Source organism: Heteronotia binoei, chromosome 4, assembly GCF_032191835.1.
Source record: "Heteronotia binoei isolate CCM8104 ecotype False Entrance Well chromosome 4, APGP_CSIRO_Hbin_v1, whole genome shotgun sequence".
NCBI lineage: Eukaryota > Metazoa > Chordata > Lepidosauria > Squamata > Gekkonidae > Heteronotia > Heteronotia binoei.
In genome coordinates this window covers 129,367,752-129,384,876 of record NC_083226.1, presented here as the reverse complement: position 1 = coordinate 129,384,876, position 17,125 = coordinate 129,367,752, and the positions used below count along the sequence as shown (strand labels likewise).

Genomic DNA, 17,125 nt, shown 5'->3' with positions numbered 1-17,125 from the left:
ACCATTTTTCAGTTCCATCAAAAGCATTTTGGAATTTTAAATATTTATTTAAACTGCAATCCCACAGTTAAACCTCAAAGAATCTTTTTTTAAAAAAAAATCAAAAACATTATAAAACTATTAAAATATTAATGTGCTTGTGCCAGTAGAAAAGAGTCCCATAGGTCCTTAAAGACTAACAGAATTTGTGGCAGGATATGAGCTTTCATGACTCACTGCTCTCTTCTTCATATACAGCTGGAATGTGAGTCTATGGGCGTTTTCGCACTGACCTTCAAGTAGCGCGACCACCCTCTTCACACCGGAGGATCTGCCCGGATTTCGCACAAGAAGCGCCGGCGCACCCAAAAGAGCCGGCTACTTCCGTCGCGAAACCCGCTCAAACGTTTTCCTGCTTCTTGGAGGTTTCCGTTTGAGCGGGTTTCGCGACGGAAGTAGCCGGCTCTTTTGGGTGCGCCGGCGCTTCTTGTGTGAAATCCAGGCAGATCCTCCGGTGTGAAGAGGGTGGTCGTGCTACTTGAAGGTCAGTGTGAAAACGCCCTATCTGTCCTACACATGAGAAAGTGGAGTCATTTCAGATGTCAAAAGACATTAGCAAGGAAAAGACAATAGAAGGTGTGATTTGATTAGTCGTGATATGCAGAGAGGTAGTAGGCATAGAGAAATCAGCATTGGTAATGAAACAACTACCTAAGTCTCAATTCAATCTAATGTTGGACTGGCTGGACCATTGGCCTTATTCAACTTGGCTTCTCTTATGTTCTTATGACTCATGAAAGCTCATACCCTGTCACAAATTTTGTTAGTCTTTAGGGTGCTACTGAACTCTTACTCTTTTCTACTGCTACAGACAAACACAGCTACCTATCTTAATGTGCTTGTATGTTTTGCTCTCATAGACTGGATTTGGTGGTAAGTCAAGGTATATCCTTAGAATCAGAACATTACTTTCAGTCTATATAAAGTCTAAATGGCTAATCTCTGTTATTAAACCAGCTAAAGTGGACATCTGGTATACATAGCTCATTCCATGCAATCTTTCATTTGTTCTCTGCTTAGTTAACTAAAATCATCAATATTGGTTAATAGAAGATATAATTGGATTGCTATACTACCATCCTGAAGAAGAAATATATCTATATATTTCATTCAAATCCCACCATTCTCCCCAATTGGAACCCAAAGAGACTTACATTGTTCTCCTCTCCTCCATTTTATCCTCACAACTATCTGTGAAGTAGGTTAGGCTGACACTGTGTAACTGACCCAAGGTCACCCAGCAAGCTTCCATGGCACAGTAGGAGATTTGTACTTTGGTCTCTCAGTTCCTAGTCCAACACTCTGTCCACTACAGCACACTGGTTCCATGCCATTGTAGGACACAAAACTATATGAAGTTCTGTATCAAGTTTCTCTCAATATATTTTGCCAGTCTTTCAACAATGCACTACAGCATTAAGCAAAAAAAAAAAAAAGTTCTCCAAGGTAGCTTTATCATTTTGCATTCTTTTAAGAGGCTTGAGTCTTTTTTCCCCTTCCCTCAAAGCACTGGCAGTTTGTATAGTTAGAAATGGCATTTAACAGCAGTAGTTTGAGGATTATACATATTATGCCAAAAGAGAGAGGGTCATAGGGTCATCTGATAAAGCAGTCTTGCTGATTTACTATTACTTCTTCATGTGGCAAGCAGAGGTTTTCTAAAAGTTTTCTATATCCAAGGTCTGACCTGACCTTACTTTGGAGACCTCTAGTGGAATGACTGCACAGTGTGATTGCCACCATAAAGCTGATTTCTTTTGATGCTTTATACAATACTCACATGGAAGCCAAGTATTTCTTTCTTTGGTATTAACCTTCATATGCTTTTTTACTCTTCACTTGATATTGAGGACCATGGCCTCATTATAAAGCAATATGGCTTGAATTCAGAGAACTTTGAATGCAGCAGACATTGCAGGATTAATCTTTACTGATTTTTCCCATTTGCTGCACTCCCTGAAAATACTACTGATAGAGGAATTTGAGAATGACAGATCATTTGGCACACGGGTATACAGTAAGAGGGACAAATAGGCAGATTTTACCAGTTCCCTTTCTTGTTGTATTAGTCTTCCATACCACATACTGTTTCCTAATCTCCTTTTCCCATACTAGCCAACCTGCCTTTATCTGCCCACCATGAAAATGGCTGTGATTGTGAGTATTTGCCATACACACATGCAATTATAGATATTGAAGCAGAAAACAGTTGCAGTTAGGAATGTGCAATTTTGTTTGGGGGGGTGGTATTTTTCAGTTTGGGGTATATTAGACCCAAACATTATTTAGTAGTAGTAGACCTTTATTGGCATTGATATAAGAGCACAGTATACTTTAAAACCGACAGTAACACTATAAAATATAGTAAAACCTTAGAAAAACCAGCAAAAGTTAAATGACATAAAATAGCTGTGGGCTATGCATGAGTAAAAGCCTCTCTGATTTGGATCGCAACCTGTAAAAAGTAAGCCACGTGAGTGGTGACAAAGTTGTGTTTCCCGTGGAGTAAAAAGTGAACTTTAGCATTGACAGAGAGGCCTTGATGGTCAAAGAGCAGAGCATCTAAGTATCTTGCTTGTGGACTGCTATAGAAAGGGCAGTCCAAAAGAACATGAGAGACCGTTTCGATGACTCCTTGGCTACAAGGGCATCGTCTAAGATTGCGGGGGATTCTGTGGTATCTTCCGGAGGGGATGGCTGATGGTAGTGCATTAAATCTGGCCAGCATGAAAGCTCTTCTTTGGTGAGGATCAGTTAAAAAGAGGAAATAGGGCGCTAAAAACCCAGGAGTCAGGGATAAACCCAAATAGCTTGGGGAGCAGGTTTTCTGAGCTGCCTCAGTTAGATGTTGCAACTGGATATCTAGTAATCTGAGTTTGATGGATTGGAATACCGCAGGAGCAAAGGATAGATAAAATGCATCCAAGGAAATTCCTATGGATGTAATTTTCTTTTGGATCAGGGTCAACCATTTGGATGCATGATGGTCCATCAGCATCAAAAAGGTGAAAGAGTTCTGATCAGAGTTAAATAAAAGGCGCAGTCAAAACTTAAAGGTCAAAAGCCAGGCGCGAGTTTCCAGCAACAACAGTCCAGTTTCCATGCAAATTGCAGCATAAGGAACACAGTTGGGTAATCCCAGTATTTTCCTCAAAAAAAGGGATTGTAGGCCTTCGGTGGTGTGATCGAAGGCACTGATCCATATGGGAGCACCATATAAGAGTTGGGGGCTAGATTTCGCATTGAAAGCTCTTAGGGCCATGGGGACATATCGGTTCCCTTTCAGATAAAAAAAATGGGCAATAGCCAAGGCACTAGTTCTTGCCACTGTTAGAGCGCACCCAGGGCCAAGGAACTTGGCAGAAAGACGTAGAAAGATGCCAAGAGATACTGATGATTCACTCCCACTTCCCAAACAATTAAAAATTGGAGACTTTTATTCCACCCAGGTTCCAACTCACAACCGTTTTGAGGTCTTGGCTGATATTGACAATGTTAATGTTTATAATGATGACCTTAATGAACTGCCCTCACCAACAGAAAAGGCTGTCGGCTCCAACAGTCCAATTAATAATGGTAATAGCGTCAATCAACCCAAGGACAAGGTATGTTTTACAAGCCTTCCCGAGATTAATTCCGGAGTGACTGACAATACAAAAGACCCTAATTGCTTGTTAGCCGACTTTTGCCCCCTTGTAGAAAGAACTTTGGAGCTTTTGTGGAACAATTTAGCCTCTCTGCACACCAAGTTGGAGCATCTAACTTTCCTGCACAAGAACCAAGGGATAAATGCAGATGGGGAGAGATCCAGTGTGCTGGTGTCCTCCCTCCAGCCCCACTTCCCCCAGAAAACTGCTGCCTGTTCCGCCTTCAATCCAAGGCTAGATTCTGCATGGCACTTGATATTACAGCCACGCAAAATATGCCTAACAATTTGCAGCCTCCGGGGCCAGACCCCATCCTGGAACTACAAATTTCTGGTGTCAAGGCATCTTAAGTCACTCTTAGCAATCAAGCAGGTGGATGTGGAATCAGTAGAGCTGTTGAACAATACCAACCAGGCATTAAAGGTCCTGCTAACTTTCAGCAGCACAAAAATTCCACAGCTTCTTCTAATTAGGAAATCTTCCCTTTGTTCCAATGGTGTTTTCCCTGTAAGAGTCTTCCAGAACATCTCAGTTGCTCCACTTTTTCCATCAGTGTCCACAGCCACTAGGTTGGGGCAAAAGGAAACTACCATCAAAAGCACCTCTAAGCCTGCTGTTGCTGTTGCTACCAAAGGAAACAGCACCCCATCAAACAAGGCTTTGCCAAATGACCTAATTAATTGGATGGAACCTGTTGAGTCTCCTCGCCTCCTGGGTGAGAACCCTGTGGGCCAGCCTGACTTGGAGGGTGACCTCCTGGTTACTTACAAAAATCTGTCTACTACTGAGCAACAACTAATTACAGCCAGGTTAGAAGAATTGAAATCCTGCTTATTGTCCTACCAAAATAAGAATGAGATGTGTTTGACTCCTCCCCTCCTGCAAGTCTCTACTACTATGCCTACATGTCCCAAGTTTACCCAAAGTTCAGCTGGACCCCCTAAGCGCCAGATCGAGGTGGAAGCAGAGATTCACCCTCTCCAGGACCCTGGGACGGCTAGCCCCTTGCAGCCCAGTGTGGTCAATCCTATACACCCTCCTCCTGAAGCACCTCCTTTTTCCAGTTTCAACAATGGCTGCATCAACTTTGATTTGAACAACTCGCTTGATCAGCTGATTGAAACTGATTGATGTCTATCAATGCCCCAGCCCTCACCAGTGAAACTGTTATCCTGGAATATAGCTGGCTGGAGTAGTAAGAAAGAGGACTTTGATTTTTGTTCCTACCTCAAACAATTTGAGATCATCTTCCTCCAGGAAACCTGGGCAGACTCTTTGCCTTGCCTTGAGGGTTTTCTAGCATACTCCTTACCTGGGTTTAAAAGTAATTCACGTGGTTGTTTCCAAGCAGGCTTGTCTTAATAGTGTTAGATTTAGAAATGTTTTAATTAATTATTGATTGGTTCTAATGTGATTTTAATGCCTTATTATTGTATTGTTCACTTTTAAATGTTGTTAGCCGCCCTGAGCCTGCTTCGGCGGGGGAGGGCGGGATACAAATAAAATTTTACTTTACTTACTTTACTTACTTTACTAGTCTCTCAGCAATCCAAACATTATTTGTATTCCTGTGTTTCAACTTAACAGAGTGCCCCAGCCATTTCTCATTATCTCCTATGGAGGGGATCCCCTGTACCCCAAGCTGCTTCCAAGGCAAAAGCCATCCCTGTAAGCAGCAACCACTGGTCCAATGTCTCCCATGGAAATACCAACAAGCCCAAAAGAATCACTGCTGAACCCACAACCCAAATGCCGAACCAAACCAAAATCAAATTAGAGAATCTCTGTAGTGGAAACTCAAGGGTGTGTATGGACTTTTGGAAGCCCAACGGAATCAACTACACCATGCAGAAGCCCAGCAGAACCTAGGGTCACTGGGGCTGTGCAAGATCAAAAGAAGTAATTCAAACCAGAGCATCTCTACACTAGAAACTGAAGGGGGGCACTTTTTGGTAGCCTAACAGAACCAGTGGAAATGTTCAGAAGCCAACGCCACTATGGCATTGCAAGCCCAACAAAACCAAAGTCAAACTAAAGAATCTAAAGAATAAATCAAAGCAAGGGAAGAGGGGATTTTGCAAGACCACCAGAACAAATGGCGATGTGTGGCAGTGCAAATCAACAGGACCAATATCAAACTAGAGAATCACAGCAGAACAAATCGGAGGGGAGGGAGATTTTGCAAGCACTGAGTAACACTGGGGGTTTTGTGGATTTGGACACAAAGAAACTCAAGGGGGAAAAACAACTTCTTGAAACTGGCAAGTGCACTTGAAACTGATACAAACAGCTGGGCAAGCCCACAGAAATTCCTGGGAGTCACAGAAACCAAAGAGAGTGGGGAGGAGAGTGACAGTGCCAGGAAGTGTGCAAGTGCTTGCTCTGATCTTTCCAGTTAATCCCAAATATTTGTGGGGTTATTTGAGACAAATTTTTCAGTATCCCCCAAATCTTCAAGATATATTTGGGATATACTTTTGGCTCCAGTATAGCCAAATGCACATCCCTAGTTGCAATGTAAACCAGATCACAGGCTTATAAAATTAATGATACCTATGCATTTATTACTTACTTATATTCTAGTGATAAGAAAAAAATAATGAGCCTGTAATGATTTCATAGGAGTAAGGAAATGTGGCAATCACAAAATTCATTAGAGATATGTCTGGGAAATAAGGAACTGTTTCAAAACAGGAATTTTCAGAATTGTGTCCATTTTGTACTTTTACAGAATTGCTTAAAATGATGTGGACTGTAGAATGTGATGAGGACTGTAGCTTTAGTGGTTAAAAAAGCTTTTAACCCCCCCAAAAAACTATTCACAACTATCACAGAGATGTATGTTCCTTTGGTTACTTATTGTGCAGTGTACTCAGAAGGATGTAATTCTGTTTAGTATTTCATTAAGATAGATTCAGGTGGGTAGTCATGATGGTTTGAAGCAGCAGAACAAAGTTTGACTCCTGTGTCACCTTTAAGACCAACAAAGTTTAATTCTGTGTATAAGCTTCCATGTGACCTGGACCCATGCCCCTCCTGGCTAATCAAGGCCTGCCAGGAGGAATTAAGATATCCTATACGGGATATTATAAATCGATCCCTTTCAGAAGGTGTTTTTCCAACACCCCTGAAAGAGGCATTGGTCCGCCCTCTCTTGAAAAAACCGTCATCAGACCCGGCCGAATTGGCACACTACCGGCCGGTCTCAAATCTGCCCTTTTTGGGCAAGATTATCGAGAGGGCAGTGGCGATGCAGTTACAGGAATTTCTGGAGGACGCTTCCGTCTTAGATCCATGCCAGTCCGGCTTCCGCCCGGGTCATGGGACGGAAACAGTCCTGGTCGCCCTCATGGATGACCTCCAACGACAACTGGATCGAGGCGGCTCGGCGGTATTGCTGTTGCTAGACCTATCGGCTGCGTTCGATATGGTCGACCATCAGCTGCTGACCCGCCGCCTCGCCGACGCAGGAATTCGGGGGCTAGCCTTACAGTGGCTCTCCTCCTTTCTTGACGGTCGGGGACAAAGGGTGGCAATCGGGGGGGAGCTGTCGCAGAGGCACCCACTTCATTGTGGAGTGCCTCAGGGAGCAGTTCTCTCCCCGATGTTGTTTAACATCTTTATGCGCCCCCTTGCCCAGATTGCACGGAGGTATGGGCTGGGCTGTCATCAATACGCAGATGACACCCAGCTCTATCTACTGATGGACGGCCGGACTGGTGATGTCCCAACAAACTTGGACCGGGCATTACAAGCCGTGGCTGACTGGCTCAGGCTGAGCGGGCTGAAGCTGAATCCGGCGAAGACTGAGGTCCTTTGCGTGGGCCGCGGCGGGCCGGGAGGGGAGATCACCTTACCGGCCTTTGACGGTGCGCCACTGGTACCAGTGCGCAAAGTCAAGAGCCTGGGAGTGCTACTGGAATCCTCTTTATCAATGGAGGCCCAAGTAGCTGCCACTGCTAGATCCGCCTTCTTTCATCTTAGGAGAGCGAGGCAGTTGGCCCCCTTCCTGGAACGCACCGACCTAGCAACTGTGATCCACGCAACGGTCACTTCGAGATTAGACTACTGCAATGCCCTCTACATGGGGCTGCCCTTATACCGAACACGGAGGCTTCAGGTAGTCCAGAACGCGGCGGCCAGGCTGCTGGAGGGACTACCACGGTGGGAAACTGCACGGCCTGGGCTGCGGGATCTACATTGGCTGCCGGTTGTCTACCGTGTTCGCTATAAGGTGCTGGTTATCACCTTTAAAGCCCTATATGGCCGAGGACCTGCCTACCTAAAGGACCGCCTCTCCCCATATGTGCCCCAGAGAGCACTGAGATCCAGCTCACAGAACTTACTGACAATCCCTGGGCCAAGAGAAGCCAGGCTGAGGGCCACTAGGGAGCAGGCCTTCTCGGTGATAGCCCCTCGCTGGTGGAACGACCTTCCGGAGATGGTGCGAGCCCTGCGGGACTTGAACCAATTCTGCAGGGCTTGCAAAACATGTCTCTTTCAGCTGGCCTTTGAGATGGAACCCGACTAATTTGATGAATGGACAACTAGTCATCTTGTGGATATCACGACTACAGCATTTAGCACCTATTTTATTATATATTTAACTTTTAAATAATTTTTACTGTAACTGATATCTAAAATTGTTTATGTTGTTTTATGATTCATGGGATTCCCATGTCTGTCAGCCGCCCTGAGCCCGCCCCGGCGGGGAGGGCGGGATATAAAAATAAATTATTATTATTATTATTATTATTATTATTATTATTATTATTATTATTATTATTATTATTATTATTATTATTATTATTATTATTATTATGTGTATGCACACTTCTTCAGCTACAATGAAATGGAAATTACCAGCCCATACATATAGCTAGAGAGAGGGTGAGCAGTAAATTAGCATATGGCATAATTAAAATGTTTAGCAGATTCAAGGACCAAACAGGAATAACAATTGATATGATTACCATTTGTTTGGGTTTATTTCTGAGAGGAAACATATTGAAGGAAACAAATATGTCAGAATTGGAGAGTGATGGGCAGATGCTGATAGTAATTAACTGAGACACTGCCATTACTCTCCATCTGTCTTCTCACAAGCATGGAGTGGACCTTACAGCAGCTTCTTTGAAGTGGGGTGATTGGCTGTATGAGTTATTTCCCCTGTCCTCAGACCAGAGAAAACATTCCAAACTACCATTCCAAATTGCATTACACTCTGCTATTCATTATGCTACATCACAATCTAATATTCTAATTTATTAGTCCAAATAAGAAATAAAATGAAATAAAGAGGATGTATGGCCCTTTTGGGGGATTGGTGAAAATACAGATGTAAGGGGTGAATTAGGTTAGCATATGCAGTGAGATAAGAAACAAATATCTCTGTTAAGTCCTTGTTCTGAGTGTTGTAATAACTTTCAACTCAATGACTGATAACAGATGGGCAATTAAAGCCACCTCGGGGATGGCAGGCAGGCGGATCAAAAAAGTGTAGCAACATGCAAACATCTGCAGATCAAAAAAATGTAGTAACATGCAAACCCTCCTGCCATTCCCGTCCTGCATGCAGCCCATCCTGGGTCAGATTGAAGCCACCTCAGAAATTCTGAGGCAGCTCCGAGGTGCTTCCCTGGCTGTCTGGACAGCCAGGAAGCATCCGGGAGTGGCCGACAGGTGCACAAGTGCTTTGGAAGCTCCTCCAGGATGCACACAGCCCATCCCTGTTTCAGGGCAGGCTGCTTGCCATCTGGAGGATCTCAGCCTCTCCTTTTCCAGCCAGCTCACTTCTGGAGCAGCTTGATGCCACCCTGAGCCAGCTGTCTGTTATCAGCCAGTAATTTCCTTTTCTAGTCTGTTCTTGAAGTTCCTGTGCAATGGAACAGCTACTTTGACCATTTCAATTTATCTGAAGAAGTCTGTGTGCATGAAAGCTTATACCCTGAATAAAACTTGTTGGTCTTAAAGGTATCACTGGACTCAAATGTTCTAACATTTTACTGTTAGTTAACCATGTACATATATCTGTAAAGCAGCAGATGCTGTGGGCCAGACCAAATCATCAACAGCTTCTCCTTGAGACACTGCCATTCCACAGTTAGGGTTGGCCGGCAACTGATGTGAGGACTGAACATGGGGGGGGGGGGGGAGACAGTAGGGAATGATGTTGTACAACACCACTTCTGGTTATGTGACCAGTGACATCACCAAATCTTGCAATGCTCTAGGGTCTCCTCAAAACTCTGTGGTAAAACCCATGGAAATGGGGGACATAGAGCACTGGGCAATGTGGCAAACTGACTTCTGCATTCCTAGCTGTAATGGGGCCATTTTGTAGCACTGTATGGGGCCATCCTCCCCATATTTTCCCCTTGTGTTCCACTGAGCACCAGAGACAGGGAGTGCCAGTGGAGGAACCAGGCATCTGGCAAATCTATCCACAATTCACACTGGGCCACAGAGCTTCTCATCAATCTGTAAATTGGTGAAATATTGGTGGTGCCTTCAAAACAGCTTTGTGCTCTCATTACATATGAACCCCCTGATTCAGTTACTTTTACAGGATCAAACAAATAAATACAAAAGCCAGAAACTGCAGGGTGACAAGCCACATCAGCCAACAAAGGGCCCTTAAAGAAACAGGCCAAAGTGACTCAGTTGTTATTCCCTGATCTCTCTAAATGTTTTCAACTCATTAGAGCTTTCTGTTAAGTAAGAGACCTGTTCTTGAGTTTTCCAATCTGCTTTTGCTTTTACAGAGCTGAGTATAACAGCTATCTAATTTTGCTGCAATTCCTGTTCATTTGGTTGGGATCCAAAGAACTGAAGGCTCCTTATCAATGACTCTTGGCTTGTCAAAATAATTAGCTTTTCCACTCTATTGCAGGGAATAGAGTCATTGACTGTATGTCCCTGGCTTCTCCAGTATGAACCCACCCTTGTCTTCTCTACAGGGCCCAACTGATAAAGCTAAATCTTTTTATTTCTAAAGATTGTTATTTGCAGGTTGTCAAAGCACTTCTATTGATTTTCAAGAACATTTCCACTTGGTAAGTATGCTTCCTCTAACTCTTTTTTGTCCCAGTAAAAAAAAAGGCAAAATATTTTGTCTTGAGATGGAGAGAGTGAGTCTAAATAAGATAACAGATATATGTGTAAGCATCCATATATGAGTTTCAGAAATACGAAAGGCCCATTATACCTATAGTGCAGCATGAATCTTCATTTTTACAAGAAACATAATTTGCTTGTTACAAGATGAAAAACTAAAAAAGGAGGGGAGTGATATTGTGACATTTCAGGACTGGCTAGTCAGCATGCTGAATGGCTAGGTTCTTCTGCAAGCAGAAAGAATGGGCTTCTCCTGACCTTGATCCTGAGAAGAAGGCTGTATGTCTGTATGGTGAATGTAATGCCCCCCATGGGCACATCATTAAAACAGACCTTATTGATGATCACAAGTCCTGTAAACGACTTTTCACCTTAAACAAAGTTTAGTCACCAGGCACTAAAAACATTAGTTTCTTTAAAAATATTTGTATATATGACAGACTGTAACCAGGTTTACTCACTAGGTGGAGCTACTATATGTTCAGGTGGGGTGTCAAAGAACTAACTGGAGAATTGGATTTTCTCCTAACCAACAGAAGGTCCTAACCAACAAAATCTCATTGGCAAACCCAATTGTCTGTACATTTTATTGTCTATGAATAGTTAGCATCAACAATTTATGACTTGAATCAGAATTATTTTATGTTTAGCATCAACCTACTTATAAGAAACACTTTCAAATAAATAAGAACCACACACACACACACACACACACACACTTTTCTCTTTTTTAATGGGAGAGGGATTTTCTGCTCAAGGTAGGACACTCATTGAACCAAGCCTAGTTACAGTCTTGTATTGATGTTTCAGTTGGCTGTGCAGTTGTTCCTCAGAACCTGAGTGCCATGACAGTTCAGAAGTATAATGACCTTGAAACACGATGAGACTACTGAAATAGATTCACTTAGTAGCTTTCACAGTTCTTTGAGCAAAGCCATTCCTAGTCTTTCTGACGAGGGCTTCTTCTAAATTGTGCTCTCATGTATGGAAGACATAAAAGAAGAAAATCTAATACACTAAAACACCAGGACACCATTTGCTATTTACTTTCCAATCTATCTGTATTGGAAGAGGGCCATACTGAGATTAATGCATTAACTTTTCATTTTGGAATCTGGTTTTGTTGTCACTCAAGGACCAAGAATTATGTAACATGGGCCATTTTGATACTTTACTAATGCCCTGGCTGACTGTTTGTACAGTATGGAGGCAGTCATATAAAAATAATCTCAGAACAAATTTACTGTAGCTGTTGCCATATGAAAATGCTGGTACTTTTGACAAAGAGGGAACATTTTATGTGATTCATTGAATCTGCAAGGGAATGAAGCTTTTGTGCAAAAAGCAGCCAGGTCAGGCTTTACATTTTTGTGCTATGACCCCATCTACACAAAAACCTCGAAAGGGCTGATATTGGCTGCACTAGTTCATTTACTTTGGCTATGACAGGTTCTGCTGGAAAGCAAGAAAACAAAATCAAATCAAATCTCATCAAAAGCAACCAGGCACAGCAGTGTACTTCATTTCAGCTGGAAAGTTCTGAAAATTCAGTTAGAAAACTCTTGCAAGCTTTAAAACCCTTATTCATTGTATCCTCAGGAAGTAGCATAAACTAAAAATTATTGGTTATTGACCCAAAAGAGGATTCTAATGCTGTAATCACTACATATAGCAAGTATAGCTTTTGAAGTGCTGGATTGGAACACAGAAGAAGAGGTACCTGCCAAACATCTCTCCATCAGTGATAGGCAAAATCTACTCAGCTTTATTCAGAACTGTATCTGCAACTTGTGCCTAACTGGAGAACACACAAACTACATTTCTACATGTACAATGAATCTATTTCAATTTAAACTTTTTTTTACCAACTCCTGGAAACAAAGAGTAGTTCAGGCAGAGCTAAGGAAGGACCTTTATGAAGATCCTTTGGAGAGCACTTGTGTCAGAGCTATGGTTTGTTCCCAGAATGTGGCCAAAAATAAATTGAAATCTCATTCTGCATACGTTTTATGCTATTTAAGAACTTCTCAGCAAACAATTTGAATTTTAATATATCCAAGAACTTTGAGTTAGGACAATTTGTATTCCATACTAGGTAATTCTAGAAGCTGGTAACTTATAGCAAACAACAATAGAGCTACTATGGGGGGGGGGGGTCAAAGCTCCTAGGCGAGTCTTTGATACTAACCAGTGAACAATTTATTTATTTACATTAGACTTTTATCCCGCCCTCTCCACAAGCAGACTCAGGGCAGCTCACAACATTCATTACACGATTTAAAACAATAAGTCAATAAAATCTACAAAACATTAATACAATTAAAATTTAAAAACTATTTCACGGTGCTGTACCATTACTATGTATGGCTTTTAGTTCTACAAATGCATTACTACAAGATGTAGTTATAGCTACATAAATTCATTACTACAAGATGTAGTTATAGCTACATAAATGCATTACTACAAGATGTAGTTATAGCTTTGTAGACTTTATAGAAGAGAAATCTATTAGGGATTCCAGCCTCCAAGTGTGACCTGGGGATCCTCCGGAATTACAATTCATCTCCAGTCTACAGAGATCAATTCCCCTGGAGAAAATGGATGCTTTGTAGGGTGGACTCTATGGAATTATACTCTGCTAAGGTTCATGTCCTCTCATGCTCCACCCCCAGATCATCAGGCATTTCCCAACCTGGATCTGGCAACCGTATCCCCTATTCCCCCCCCCCCAGTGGCTTGGGGGACCTGGCAACCCTAGAAATTTATATAGGATTAAGAGTGGCTGACCTGGCCAAGTGGATCCATGCTATAGTTACCCTGAGACCACTATAATGCACTCTACAGGGTTCTGCACTTGATGTAGAATGGTGCAGCCCAGTTACTAGGAGAAACATACATTGCACATCCATTCTACAGATACTCGACTGGTTACCAGTCAGTTACCGTGTTCGCTTCAAAGTTCTGGTTATACGTTACAGAATCCTTAATGGCCCTGGACCCACATACCTGCAACACTGCCTCTCCCACCATCTTAGCTCATCTGAGCAAAGCTTGCTGAAAATGAGTAAGATGGGTAGCTGAAAATGGGCAAGATGGGTAGCTGTCTGTTCATGAGTATTCTCAGTGGTGGGTCCCACATTTCAATGACCAACCTGAAGAGATCAGGAAGGCCCTACACTTCTATCATCTTGAGGAATGCGAAAAACATAATATGCTCAGGAGGGCATTTTTAAAAAGAGATTAGATATGTGGTAGAATGTAGAAGTCCAAGAGGGCACCACGTAATGGAACAGGAAACAGTTACTACAACAATTATTGTAGGATTACCTTCTTTTATTGCATTGTGATCCACTTTCTATACTGTTTATATAGAAAGTGGATCACAATGCAGTAAAAATAGGCAATCCTACAATAATCATTGTAGTAACTGTGTCCTGTTCCATTATGTGATCCACTTTCTATATTGTTTATATAAAAAGAGTTTATATATTGCCCCTCAATAGTTTGTTGTTTGCATTGTTCTCTAATTCATCTCTAATTCTAATTCTGAAATCCTAATCCAGTTGCATTGCTTATCGGTTGTTTTATGCTGCCTGAAGTACAGTGTATCTGACTTCAGGCATGGGAAGCTTACTGTATATGCATCTGGAGCTAAGGACAGTGGCTGAATATAGAGAGCCTGAGCCGACACAGGAACTCCCCACAGCCAGATTTAAATTGCACATTCAAACACGCACATCTGGGTCTCACCTCTCTTGTGCCCTTGTGTTGTCTTCCAGTGCCTCTCTGCCATCTTAAAAAGTTGCTGAAGTACTTCCCTGTCACCTTTCCCAGCTGTCTGAATGGCCAGGGAGAACCAGAGAAGTGTCTCCCATGCGCCTGAGCTGTCTGGCCTCTCCTCTGGAGTGCACACAGCCTGTCCCTCTTCCAGCAGTGGGGTGAGCACTGTCTGACCACCCTGGGACACCTCAGACTGTGCTGGCTTTTTTTCTGAGCTGGGAGGCTGCTGCCCCAAGCTGCCTGTCTGTACCCAGCCAGTGTGTTGGCTTTTCTGATCAAGTCCATAATGCATTCAAACCTGTTTAGTTATTCAGCAGAGTCCTAAATTGCTGTTAATTGATTATACTTTTCAGTTTGAAATACTTAAGAATAGATAAATATGTTAAAGGTCACTTCCATTATTTCAGTGTGTTAGAGGAAAATCTTACCTGATAATTCACATCCGAGTAGCTCCATTCGCAAAGTACAATGCCTTCGACAAACTTGTGGATACAGTCGAATATACTGAGATTTTATAGGTGGGGTAAAAGAATTTGCGTATGGTGTATTATTATCCACATTTCCATGGAACACCTGGGACAAAATGCAACACATTATGGAAGACATTAGAATGACTTCTAGAGGTGTATTTTATCAGTACAAATCGATGGAATTCATTCTTATTACTATTTCACAGTATACCTTCTTACAGAGGCTGTGTTGCCCTGATTTGACAGATAAGATGACAGTGATGCAAAGTGAATGACAGTGGTTCAGTATAAACAGCCATGTATCAAAAGGCTCCTTCAGTCATCATGTGTGAAGGCCATGTGTCACCTGCAAAATCCTGCCAAGTAGTGAGAAATATTTTAAAACTTATCCATTTCCCTGGATTTCTGAATGGGTTCAACCAACACTGGGACTTTCTGAGATTGTTTAGGCCCCACACATGAAAGCAGGCCACACACTGGATTTCATCTTTTGTGTAGGTGCTGATCTGAGGTTCGTAGTTTGACGTGAATTTGTGCCATAATCATATCACTTCCCTGTGGAGTTTTGCCCCTCCCTCCTACTGTTGGTCTTCCGCGTTTAGTGAGAGAGGGTTCTGAAGACGCAAAGGAATCCAGTCTTGTACACAGCTGCGATTAGACTAGCTATATACATTTATTTACAGCTGTAATACAGACTAGCAAAGTGCTCCGCATACAATTCACCATCCACCCACCCACAAGTAGCAGAGTATTACTGTACATTTATACATGCCCTCTAGGTAAGTGACCAATCAGGTTTAGTGCTGAGTCATGCTCACATCACTCTGGCTGATGCAATCTGGCAGTCTGCCAAATGCCTCTGTCAGCCAGATCATCTACTGTCAATTAGATCCTTTGCTGTCAGCAGTGGTCTGACACCTGCACATACACTGACACCCCTCCTCAGGTGCAGACCACTAGTTTCAGCATATTCCTTAGTGTTACAATTTTTTCCACAGTGACATTTTTAGTGAACACGTCAGCAACATTACATTCAGATTTACAATGCGTCGAAGTCACCAGTTTTTTATTTACTGCCTCTCTGACATTCTGATAATGTATGTTGATATGCTTACTTCTGCATTTTATTTCTTTTGCCATTGCTAAATGTTGAGCTGCTGTGCTATCGCAATGCATTTCTACAGGTATTGGATCTGGTAATGTCAGATCTTTCATTAATTGAGTTAACCGTTCTAGTTGTATAATGGTGTCACTGATTGCCGAGTATTCAGCTTCACAGCTGCTCATGGCTATGTGAGTTTGTTTTAGTACTTTCCAGCTTATTAGTGCACCATGCATGAACACTGCACTACCTGAGGTGGACCTTCCATCTGGTCTTTCCCCCCTGCTGGAATTACTGTATGCCACCAGAACTTGATCACTATCAGTACTCATTACTAATTTATGATCCATTGTACCCTTCGGGTACCTGAGTACTCTTTTGGCAGCTATCCAATCCTTCTGCTTTGGTTCTGCAGTGTTGGGTTAACAGGTGGACCGCCATACAGATGTCGGGTCTAGTCCAACAAGCTAAATATAGCAATGACCCAACTAAGGACTGGTATACCTGCTTATTTTCTAGTAAAGCGTCATCTTCCTCTTTTGCATAACCAGTAGTCATGGGGCTCTGAACTACTTTGGCTTCAGTCATGCCATATATCTCTAATAGTTTTAGTATTTTTTTCCTTTTGGCTTACTTGATAGTGCCCATCTGTATTCTTGGTAATTTCCATCCAAAGATAATGTTGTATTTCCCCCAAATACTTGATTTTAAATAGTGTTTGTGTTACCTCTATAAACCATTCCAGCTGTTCATTGTTTTTACAAAGGAGGCACAAATCATCCACATGAAATAATATATAGCATTCCTGCCCATGTACCATTTAGCTAAACAGACATGGATTGGCCACACTTTGCTTAAACCCTAAGCCCTCGAGTGCTGTACTCAGGCACTTTTTCCATTCACGGGCTGCCTGTCGAAGGCCATACAATGCTCTATTTATCTTAAGTACAGGCATATTATTTTTATTGGGG

At 42.4% G+C, this 17,125-nt stretch overlaps 1 protein-coding gene across 1 annotated transcript in view; it reads right to left on the bottom strand.

The window, feature by feature from the left end:
• The window catches only part of EDIL3 (EGF like repeats and discoidin domains 3), a 439,981-nt gene that overhangs the window by 82,152 nt on the left and 340,704 nt on the right, over nt 1–17,125 (bottom strand). Inside the window, exon 8 of the mRNA XM_060235733.1 lies at nt 15,011–15,155. Within this exon, the coding sequence (XP_060091716.1) occupies nt 15,011–15,155 (145 nt within the window). The remainder of the gene's footprint in view (nt 1–15,010; nt 15,156–17,125) is intronic.